Genomic DNA, 12,388 nt, shown 5'->3' on the forward strand with positions numbered 1-12,388 from the left:
AGAAATAGTGAAGCTTCAAACGCTCTTAACTTTACATGCAGGGCAATCCAATATGTAACAAATTTAGTCATGTGAAAACAGAAACTTCTGTGAACAGGAAGAAAGTTTGAAGAAGAAATTAGGACTTATAGTTGGATGAAAAAGCAAAAACTTAATTTCAATCATTTTGCATCTCGAATTTGCGCTTTTAGACGGAGAGAATATAATTGGTTTATTCTGATTACATCAGTTGCGGCGATTCCGGGAAAATTTGTTTAAAAGTGCCAAAAAAAATGTAGGCCTATAGCAATACTGTTTTAAGATTGCAACACACCTTTAGGCTCTGGAGGACCCAAAAGTGCATGCGGCGTTAATTTTAGACTAATTAATACAATTAAATACAAAAATCTTCTGGCTCGGTCGCTACGCTCCCTCGCGTAATATCCTTCAAAATGAACAAGACTATTGTACAAAATCTGCATTCCGTTGGTATCACCGTGAAACCAACGGAACATACAGATTTCCGGCTCGCATTTCGTCCCGGGATTTCGTCAACTCGATCCGCACTCCTTGATATATTCCCTTCCCACGCACTCTTGAATTGATTCCCCACCCGGCCCCACGAACGGTGCCGCCATCTCGATTCTTTACCACCACAGTATAGTACCGCTCCGCAAACAATACAAACGTATTACGTATATACGCGTTCAAGCATGACGATAATGTAACGTTCCAGATCCAGAGCTGGACTTCAAATTGTAGCTGATGGTAAATATTCATTCATTAATTGCCGAATGTGACATGTCATGATAATGCCGCCCTTTTTATTATGAGAGTGAAAGGAGTCATGGGTGACTGGGACGGTGAAACTAGGGGCAGGGAGTTCAAATCCCTGGTGAAACTGCCATGACATTTACGAATTACGGAAGTAGAGTCTAGATCTACGAGGTCCGTATAAACGTTGTCTTTCTTATCATGCTCATCGCCGTCGAAGATGGCCCACATTCAGGGGCAAATTGAAAGTGGACTGGCGCAGGCGCAATGATTTAATGTTGCCAAAGAAATTCGTTTGTTTTGACTTTCCATGTGCTGCTTCTCTAGATCTGCACTTTACATTTAATTTAGCTGTCACGTCCATGTTGATATAGTATGTACCACATGTATGTCTCACAGACATTTAAATATGATAAATTGGCAATCTTTTTCTTTATACAAAATAGGGTCTATTCCTTTGATTATGAAACCTGAGTTTTGGCACACGTAGGAGCATCACTATCCTGGCTGTGTAGTAAAAGCTGTGCTTTTGAACATTTCAAACACCACTGTACAAAACTCAACTAATTTCACTAAAAATCGGTACTTTAAGTTTAGTGACAATTGATGACACCTATAAATAGCAGTAAAATACATTTTTGTTAACTTACTGATGTTAAAAAGAATATTTTAAAAATTCATATTGTCTAGTGCCAAACTTTGCTAACAGCTGCATCGACATGATCGTGTACAGTCTATGCAAGTTTGTGTGGTGTGTATTTATGTACAGGTCTAATGATACCTCCCTCACAGCAAGCATGCAGTGCTAGAGGCGCATTAGCATTGACTCTCTATGCTTTGCTGGAGTGAGTTTTGGTAAATATACTAGGCCTAGAATCTACTTTTTAATAGTCAAGTCTAGAGCCTACTGGTGTTTTTTTTTTTTACCTGACTGCTAAGAAAGCATAATTGCTTGTAAGTAAAGCCCCATCTTAATGGAACATTTTCGATCTCATCCAAGCAACATGTGGATGAGAAACAGTGGGGGGTCTGATCGTAAAACACGGGGTGAGCTTTTGCCTGGCTCCATGACACCGTCTTAACCAGCCATCTGCAAAAACCTCACCCCGGGTAGGTTACCATAACAACCGCACCAGAGCCCTCATCGCGATCAGCTGGCGCGCGCTGTGTACATGTATACATTTTTTCACGTCGATGACGTCATCTACCCGGATAGAGTTCCGCGCGCGTCTTAACAGGCTGTTTATCAGGATGTCATCCGGACAACGTCCGGAAGTTACCGCGATATTACCCTGGCCCCACTAGGGTTACATTTACCTCGATATTGTCCGGACGTTACCCCGATTGACGTGTCTTAATAGGAAGGGGGTAAATGTCATCAGGACAACGTCCGGACGACACCGCGACTTTATTTTCCATTTAGACGGGGTTTAAGCAACCAGTAGATCTATATAGTAAATAAATTCTCACAGAATCACTGGCGTACCTATGGGGGGGGGGGCAGGGGGGGCAGAGTGCCCCCCCTGACGGGCTCCAGGGGAAAAAAAAGAAAAAGGGGAAAGAAAAGAAAAGAAAGGGAAAGGAAAGAAAAAGAAAAAAGGAAAAGGAAAGAAAAAAGGAAAGAAAGAGAAAAAAGGAAAAAAAGGAAAGAAAAAAGGAAGAAAAGGGAAAAGAAAAGGAAAGGAATAAAAATGGGGAAAAAAATAAAGAACATGGCCGTAAGCACCAGGGGGGGGGGGGCAGTTGACCCCAGATATTTTGAAATCGTACAGTTTTTTTCCTGAAAATGTAGTGTAGGCCTATATCAAATCCTTCAATTCTACTTTTGAAAATGCAAAAGTACCCTCATGACCAGTTCGGTCGCTCGAACTCCCTTCACTCCTTTTGCTTTTGAGATTCTTCGAAAACTTTTAACGCATCTTTCCCCCTTCCCCCATCAGAAAAATATTCCGCATACGGCCCTGAAAAATTAAAACAAATGAAAATAGGAAAATATAAGTGATATAACAAATTTGAAACTCTTCGCTGGCGCGAACTGCTTGCTAGCCTATTTTGTATTAAATGTTTTCACTTCCTCGTCCCCCTGAAAAAAGAAAAGGATTAGTATTGCGTAGAATACAATTGTGCCTGCCCCGACGGGCCCCGACCTGCAACCATGGCAACAATAACACACAATATATGTACCAAATGTTACTAAACTAAGAGACTAATTCATTTTTCTCGCTCGCTACACTCGCTCGCGAATAAAATGAATAGACATTGCTTTGGAAACAATTGTGCCCACCCTTAACCTGCAACAATATCATTAAAAATGGAAGAGTTTTTTCGCCCTCTCGCCAAAAAGGAATTGAATCGCGTTAAACGCGATTGCGTCCTGACCTGCACCAATAAAAACAAGTTTATTTATTAATTTCTATTAAAAGAGAATTTATTTTTTTTACTTGCTTGCTATGCTCGCTCGCCAAAATGGAATTGACACCGCTAACGTGCCCGCCCCAACCTGCAACAACCAGTTAATAATTATGTACGAAACGTTATTCAAAGAAGTTTTGGTGTGCTCGTGCTCGCCAAAACGGAATTAACATCACCTTAGACATGATTGTGTAAGCCCTGCCCTGCAACAAAAAAATCTGAAATTTATGAACCAATTATCATTACAAAAATTTTGCTCGCTCGCTACGCTCGCTCGCCAAAATAGAAATAACACCGCTTTTAATAATCACGTCCCTGACATGGAACAATTAAACCAAGTTTATATACCATATTTTCCCTATAAAGAGAAGTGATTTTTTTTTGCTCGCTCGCCAAAATAGAATTAACACCGCTTTTAATAATCACGTCCCTGACATGGAACAATAAACCCAAGTTTTATGTACCATATTTTCCCTATAAAAGAAAAGTGATTTTTTTTTTCGCTCGCTAGCTCGTGGAATTATGTGCCCACCACTAACCTGCTACAATATCATTAAAAAGAGAAATGTAGGGGGTTGCCTGCCCGCCAAAATGGGATTGACATTGCCTTAAACACGATTGTGCCCGCCCCCTACCTGCAACAATGAAACAAATTTTATATAGCAATTCATTGAGAGAAAGATGTATTTTCGCTCGCTAGCTAAAATAGGTATAAAATCACCCTAAACACAATATTGTTCCCGCGCCCTGCATGGGACAATTGAACCAAGTTTAAGTGGCAATTATTAAAAAAGAAGTGATTTTTTTCTTGCTCGCTACACTAGTTTGCAAAAAAATGAAATTAACGTCGCTAACAAGTGAATTTTCCCACCCCCAACTTGCAACAATACCAGTTTATATACCAAACGTTACTTAAAGATTTTTTTTTGCTCGCTCGCTCGCCAGAAGTGAAAATTAGCATCGCCTTTTTTGTTTGTTTCGGTCGCTTGCCCCCCCTGACGGAGTACCCCAGGTACGCCACTGCACAGAATCTAACCAAACTAACACTGAATGTTCAAGTTACAAATAAAAAATGACATGTGCCAAGTAAACAACTTTGGTAGAAAATGTAAAGTGGCTGAATAATGAGCATAGAAAGATAAGGAATCGCCAACATTAAAGATCTTTCATCTCTCCCTAATCTTCGCTCTAGCCGAGACCCATTTCTGCTTACCATTCCTAGGACCCATAGCAAAGCAGGCGATCGCACATATACTGTAACTGCATCCAGAGAAGGGAGCAATAATATCCTCCAGCTCTTTTATTAAAGCAGCAAATTCAACAGACCAATCTAAGAAACTCTTGAAAACATACCTCTTCCGTGAACTAACTTAATTTAAACCCTTTTCTTTTCTCTATCACTTTCAAACATCGTGTATTTACCTTTGCCGATGAAATATAGTTATTATAGTTGTTATTGTATGATAATTTTTTTTACACGCTGTGATAAACTGTAGTTTCCTATGGAGAGCGTAAATACTAGTTTTTATTAAGAAAATTGGGGTAAGTAGGCCTGACACCGTGCACCATGTGCTTAACACAGGTCACTAGTGAAATTGGAAGTCACGTTTTTTATCGTAGATGATGCCCAGTATGTTTTTGTGCGTATGTTTTTATTTCACTGGTTCAAACAATCTACTGCAGGATAAACAATCCTGAATAAATCATAGCAATTTTCTCATAAAACCAATTCCCATACCAGAGCTCAAGATTAGCATTTTGTTTCCACTCTTATTCAAAGATATGGTGGAGTGGACTCATATACTTTGGTACAGTAGATTTTATTTTAGTTTGTTTTCTTCAATTCCAGCCTTATTGGAAGACTCACAGGCCTTCATTGAGCAGGACTTTCTGAAGAGTCAGCTTCACTTGGATTATCAAGTTTGATGAGAGCATAGGGTGACTGTCTGCTCACACAACAATATTTGGACTGGATCTTGTCAAAAGGAAGTGCCAGCTGGAGGCCCTCTAAATCCACTTTCACCCATTGTCTGTGACCAGTACTTCACAGTAATTGTCAGAGGTTCAGAACAGAAATACTTTACCTGAGGGAGGCTGGAATAATTGCAAACAGCTCTACAATTGACATGTACCTCTGATGGAGCTGTTCTGATTTGATGTAAAAGTACATGTCCGACTCTGACCCTGTACAGAGGTGGGAAAATATTAGAGGATTTGGATTTAGTTGGACATATTTGAAAACTGAAATCACAAAGGTTGTGTTTGATTGGACGTTCTGAAGAGAGAATCCTATGCCTTCACAATGAGTGCCAAGTGGAATAACGTGAAAAGTGGTATGTTTGAATTTGTTCAAATATTTTTCATGCTCCTTAGTTCCCTATAGTTCTGCTTATCTTTCTTACCTACCGCCTGTGTGTCCCTCACATTCCTTAACTTTTTTGACTGAGATTTAAAGTCACATGATCCATTTTCTCTTCCTGTTTCTATATTGTATTTGTTTTTACTCAGTTTATCTCTGCCCCCTCCCCCCCCCCCCCACTCTCTCTCTCTCTCTCTCTCTCTCTCTTTCTTTTAAATAAGTGTGTATCAGAAAATATTGAAAAAGAACATCAGTCTTAAAAGTAATTACCGGGTATACGAACATGTACTGATTTTAAATTACACATATATATTCACTAATTGAAATTAAGACATTTTTATTCTGAAGGAATTCTTGCAATGATTGTGCAGAGTAGGCCTACTCTTTGTTTATTGATTGGATATTTAGGAGGGGGGGCATGATTTGATCCTAAATGAAGATTTCAACTAAATAATGGGCAACTCATACTCCTTGGTAGATCACCTACCGGTAGTAGAGTTCTGGCTCTCAGCAGACATCATTATCATCTAGATTGTTTTCTGTATTCCATCAGAAAATATGTTTAACAATACATCTATTGTCACTACTAGTAGGGTATACTACAATAGGAATTTGATATTTGTTTATTAAGTTATTTCATTTCCTTTTCCTTTAAATCGTATGTTGTGTACTATGGTTTGTTCTTTCATTTTGTAGGAACAAAGTCTTGGGTGCACTCTGCAGCAGCCTTGTCAGCAGGTCATGTTGTCTATAATGTCAAAGTAAGTATGTAGGTGTGAATGTGTATAAATTAAAATAAGGGTTATGGTTGCCTTTTTTTGTTCTCTAGTTAAGTTTAGGTGTACTCGATTCTGTATTTAGGCAATAAGTTAGAAATGTCTGATAACTTTAGTTTTTAATCATAAAAGGAAAAGTATTAAACTACCGGTATAAGTGTTATCTTTTCATGCCTAAATGTTCAACAAGCAGATTTAGGCCTTATCAATTAGAAACAGTGAGAAAACATGCTGGTAACTTTTTTTTTTTAATCCTTATCATAACAAACCTCTTTTTGTGGAAATGGATGTAATTGTAATATGTGTACTTGTACTATGTAAATATACATTAAGTGCATTGTAAATAAGTGAAATAAAGAGATAAACTATTTTTTTTAAAATACATCGCTATCATATAACCGTGAACTTGGTTTGTAACTCTGGTTATGTCTGTATCTTCCAAAGTAAAAGTAATTATGTTTGTCGTCAGTCACACCACCAAATCAACTCCAAACTGACTGATTATTGGCCATTGGGGGTAATGCAGTTTTTTTGTTTGGTCTGTAGTTGATCTTGTATTGGGTTCATTGATGTGACGACTGAACTATTACAAGTGTATGTTATATGAACATTCTAATGTAATTTATTTTTTATATTTTACAATACTGTGAATTTTGATTTTCTTTAGATAAAGTAAAATAAATTAAATTTCTTTTTTATACAGATCAATTCATTCTGTAGCCCATACTTTTTGGAAGGGATAATTGTTATACATGTACAGTAATTTGTGTTTTCCTCTGTTTTGAATATCTTCTCTGACAGTATCTTGGACTGGTCGAGGTATCAGCCCCTAAGGGAGCTGATATTGTGAAGGAAGCAGTGACTAAATTAAAGGTAAATATAGAGCTCTACCAACCATTTCTATCCTGGAGCTAGGAATGGTTCTTAAAGTTTAATTTTGCCTTCAAACCAGTGTTGTTTCCGTCATTGTCTGAAAATATCTGTTTAAAAGTGAGTAACAACTTCTCTATTTGTCCTTGTAGATTTTAGATTTTTTTAGCATAATAGGTTAGCAGGTTTGGGTACTTTAAATATTATTGATGTACGGTACTCATATTGACAGTACACACATTTTTCTGATGTACATGTACTACGTTCTATTTAGATCTTTTATGACACTCCAATCCATGTACATGTACAATGTTGTCCTGTGTGCCTATTACTTTATTAACATTGATATCAAAGTCACTTTGAAAGAAAACAGAAAGATTAGAGAATAATACTGAATAAATTGATGGAAGTTCAAACAAAATTTTATAGGGTTGAAATTTCACTTTTGAAATTTTTATGAAGTCCTGCTTTACATGTTACAGATGTTCATGCGTGGGTATAGTCGTTTGTGAAGTTGGCAACTTGGCAAACACTGAGCCAATGGGTATATAACGCTCCTGTACAGACGTATGCATAAAGGGACACTAGTATACCCACGCATGAGCAACTTTAAGTGTACTATCTAGCAGTTGTTCTACAAGGGTGTTTGAAAATAATGCCTACAACGGTTATTGTACCTTTTACCCTAGTGCTGCAGTGAATGTTCAATACTATACCACATCTACAATGTACACACGTTTAGGCCCATGAGTGACTTTGCATTATTGGCTGAATTCTTGTTTTTCTTCTCCATTTGTAATAAATTCCTGTACAAAGAAGTTTAACAAAATAGATGAAATCTCCCCAGTTTAGTTTATTGGGAGGGAAGGTCTCTTAAAGATTAAGTGTTCCACGGATGCCAGAGAAATACAAAGGAAGTGGGCCGAAAGCACAAAGGACATATTGAAATGAGGCAAACAGTTCTTAAGCAGATAAAAGTCTTTAAAAAGTCTATGGAATGGAAGGATATCTACCTAATAGCAGGAATTTGAATGAGGAAATGTGTAAGGACATTATTTGATTGTAAATCATGTTGACTGTTTGATAGGAACAAGAATCTGTGTGTTAGTAAAAATCTTGTTTCATTGCCATGTAGATTCTAACTGGAGTCTGAAGTTTCAGGGTATAATTGAATAATTGATAGTCGTTCAGTGTTAAACGCAAGTGCTATTGTTGTTGTGGTACTATATTTTGTCTATTTGTTCATCTTACACTTACATACAATGTACATGTACTTGCGTGAATGAAGGAGGAAATGAAATGTATAGAATGAATTGCTACAATGGATATTATCCAAATGTCTGCCCCTATTGATAATACTAATACAACGTTGAGAAGCAGTGCATCACCAGACCTCATTGATGTTTTCAATTTGTACTGATAGTTCCTCTGAGAACAATAAGTAACCAGCTGTGTAATCTTCTTGAACTCTAAGTAGAACTCATTACTTTCTTCTACATGTAATCATGTACATGTACATGATTACACACATTACATACATGCACTTAATCTCTTGCCACTCTCAACCCAATTGTAGTAAATAGGGACCTGTTATAAAGTACATGTCATTGAATGTTTTTAGCACCATAGGGCATACTACATGTAGTAGTAGTTTAGAAGTGCTATTAAGTGCTATTAGTATTAATATATGTTGTAATAATTCTTCTAGAGGATGTTGTGCACAAGCATTTACGCTTACGACATGTGGTCTCCTGCTTTTTTCCTTTTGTATGAAACTTTTATTTTAACTAGAAACAAATTTTGTCAAACTTACATGTTATTCATCATATTTATTTGTATGTTTCTTTGTATTGATATGAAAAAGTGGAAATAAAACAAAACAAACAAACAAACAAACAATAAGCTATGTTATACATGAAAGTACATGTACACTGTAGGAGCAGTTCTTTCCTTCAGTGCATGCTACAAGTTGTCAGTTACATACCTGTACTTTAACATTTCCTCTTGCTTTCAGTTCAATAAGCAAGTGAAGAGATCAGAAGGCACTAAACCTCCCAAGATGGAGCTCACTATATCTGTAGATGGCGTCACAATCCAAGATAGACAAACAAAGGTAAGAAATCACATGACGCTATTCAATTCAAACAGGAATGGCTGAAAAGGACATAAAAAATATAACTAAATGTTTACTTTATCTTCAGGAATATTATTGGGTCAAAATTTGTATTTCAGAACCATTCTATTTTTTCTTAAAAGAAAATTGTTAGGATATCAATGTGTTTACTTTTAGTGCTTTTAGATTTTACTTTCTCTCCCCTTCTCTCTACCTCTCACTCCCTCTCTTTTATCTTTGTTTTCTTTAATATATCTTTGTCTTCTTTATTTCTCTCTCTCTCTCTCTCTCTCTCTCTACCCCTCTCTCTCTCTCTATATATCTATGTCTCTGTTTCCCTCTCTATCTTTCCCTCTACCTTTCTCTCTTTCTCACTATATACCCGTCCCCAAACTCATCCTCTCACCATGGACCTATACTACTTAGTACTGTAGGTCCATGCTCTCACACATCAAACGTGGGATATTGCAAAGAGGAAGTAGTGTGTCTGAATAGTTGATTTGACCTTTCCTTCAGAAAGGTGAACTTTGTTTAATATCCTGTTGTCATTATCACCAAGGTCTTTTCCTTGCTATGTCTATGTACAGTGTATGTGTGTGTTCGTACAGGTACATGTCAATTTTCATCTATGAATACGCATGGCATGTATGTAAATCTGTTGTTTGTAATTCTTTCTACCTCTGTTTGTACATGTATGTAAGCTACATGTATATATCGCCTACATGTGTACTTGAATATCTCTTTATTCCAGTCAATAATTTTTTACTTAAAAAAAATGAATTTTGAGCATATGCAGTGCTGCGTCCCAGAAAAAATGAAACCGATTATTATCAGTGTTTTATCATAACTTAATCACAACTATAATTAATAAATGACACATATTTGTAAAGCTTAGATCCTCCTGTTTCATTTGATTCAACTCATATGATGCATACAGTGTATTTCATGGATGAGTGATTAAAAACAATTTAAAGTAAGGGTACCAAAAAGTCGTTTTGCGAACGGTATCTGAATTTCAAAGAGAAAATCACATTTCTAGAAAGTTCTTTTTCTGCCTCTTTCATCTGACACCTCAATCAGGAAAAGTAAGCCAGGAATAACAAAGTTCTGTAAGTTTAAAATAATGCTTGCATTTCCATAATTTTATTAAACAAATTCATTTTCACTGGCTGCCTGCCGTAGCAACAAAGATAGTTGACAAAAGCCTTAACTCTGTTTCGTTGACTATCAGCCATGCATGAAGTCTTTTGTCTTCTTTGTTTGTTGTTAGGGCAGGCAGCCAGTGGAACGGATTCATTTAATAAAATTATGGAAATGCAAGCATTACTTTAAATTCAGATACCCTATTTAGCCAATGATATCTTAACATGGTATTCAAATTACCCTTCAAAGATTGATCTACATTTGCCACACTCAACCCAGGTGATGTAAATGGGTACCTGGCAGGAATTAATTCCTTGAAATGCTGGAGCGCTGTATAAACGGCAGCTAGGCTAAAGCCGGGGTAATAATAAATGCGCCTCGGAATAGAATTATCTAGATAGATGGCGCTATAGAAATACCTATTATTATTATTATTATTAATGTCCCTCCCTTCTACATTAAATCTACATGTAAGGCCTCGTTCAGATATGGCGGGGCAAAAAACCGCAGCATCGGTATGTTAAAACACAGAGCTCAGTGAATTTGTGCAGGACTTTTTCATTTGTGCGTAGTTGCCTTTCATTTACACGTTCAAATAACAGTTTACCGCTTCACATCTGAACGAGCCATTACTCTGCCGATTACCTTTACAGGAGAAGCAGTTCACCTATCCGTTGCATCACATTTCCTACTGCGCTGACGACAAGTCCGACAAGAAGATATGTGCCTTCATCGCCAAAGATGCCAAGGAAAACAAAAACATTTGCCATGTCATGGAAAGTGACAAAAATGTAAGCTCTAATATAACCCATCTGCACGTTTACATTCTATTAAACAGTGTATTTTCAGAGCTTTTTTTATGCCTCCGCCACCGAAGGTGGTGCCGGAGGCATCATGTTTTCGGGTTGTCCGTCCGTACGTCCGTCCCGTTTGACCGTTATCACAATATCTCAAGAACCATTTAAGATTTAAACTTAAGACTCGGGAATAGTATTTATCACCATAGGAAGACGATCTGATTAGATTTTGGAGTACGTAGGTCAAAGGTCACAGGTCACAGAGGTCAACTTATGAAATTCCTTGTATTGAGTTTGTTAGCGCGATATCTCAAGAACCATTTGAGATTTAAACTTCAAACTTAAGGATAGTATGTATCACCATAGGAAGACGATCTGATTAGATTTTGGAGCACGTATGTCAAAGGTCAAGGGTCACAGAGGTCAACTTATGAAATTCCATACATTGAGATTGTTATCATGATATCTCAAGAACCACTGGAGATTTAAACTTCAAACTTAGTGATAGTGTGTATCACTATAGGAAAACAATCTGATTACATTTTGGAGCACGTAGGTCAAAGGTCAAGGGTCATAGAGGTCAACTTATGAAATTCCATACATTGAGATTGTTATCATAATATCTCAAGAACCACTGGAGATTTAAACTTCAAACTTAATGATAGTGTGTATCACCATAGGAAGACAATCTGATTAGATTTTGGAGCACGTAGGTCAAAGGTCAAGGGTCACAGAGGTCAACTTATGAAATTCCATACATTGAGATCGTTATCGCGATATCTCAAGAACCACTGGAGAATTTTCACTTCAAACTTAATGATAGTATGTATCACCATATAATATCTCAAGAACCACTGGAGATTTAAACTTCAAACTTAATGATAGTGTGTATCACCATAGGAAGACAATCTGATTAGATTTTGGAGCACGTAGGTCAAAGGTCAAGGGTCACAGAGGTCAACTTATGAAATTCCATACATTGAGATTGTTATCATGATATCTCAAGAACCACTGGAGATTTAAACTCCAAACTTGTTTAAATTGCTCTATGGCGGAGGCAGTATTTTCGACTGCGCGCAGTCAAAATTCCATCTAGTTTTTTACTGATACATGAACTATGAAGGGGAATCCAACAAATAATTTGGGAGGCAATCTTTCCTGTATA

General features: G+C 37.1%; 1 protein-coding gene across 3 annotated transcripts in view; it reads left to right on the forward strand.

The window, feature by feature from the left end:
* The first annotated feature begins 619 nt into the window (after positions 1–619).
* LOC575102 (PTB domain-containing engulfment adapter protein 1) overlaps positions 620–12,388 on the forward strand; it is a 36,442-nt gene continuing 24,673 nt past the window's right edge. For 2 of the 3 annotated variants that reach the window (XM_003731290.3, XM_775518.5), the window contains exons 1-6: positions 620–747; positions 5,015–5,498; positions 6,221–6,285; positions 7,102–7,173; positions 9,185–9,283; positions 11,080–11,217. In XM_003731290.3, the coding sequence (XP_003731338.1) occupies positions 5,468–5,498; positions 6,221–6,285; positions 7,102–7,173; positions 9,185–9,283; positions 11,080–11,217 (405 nt within the window). In that variant the 5' untranslated portion in view covers positions 620–747; positions 5,015–5,467. Of the gene's footprint in view, positions 748–777; positions 928–5,014; positions 5,499–6,220; positions 6,286–7,101; positions 7,174–9,184; positions 9,284–11,079; positions 11,218–12,388 lie in introns of those variants that run through there. The other variant, XM_011676688.2, reaches the window with a different exon arrangement.

Source organism: Strongylocentrotus purpuratus, unplaced genomic scaffold (assembly GCF_000002235.5).
Source record: "Strongylocentrotus purpuratus isolate Spur 01 unplaced genomic scaffold, Spur_5.0 spur5_scaffold_6, whole genome shotgun sequence".
In the NCBI taxonomy this organism is placed as follows: domain Eukaryota; kingdom Metazoa; phylum Echinodermata; class Echinoidea; order Camarodonta; family Strongylocentrotidae; genus Strongylocentrotus; species Strongylocentrotus purpuratus.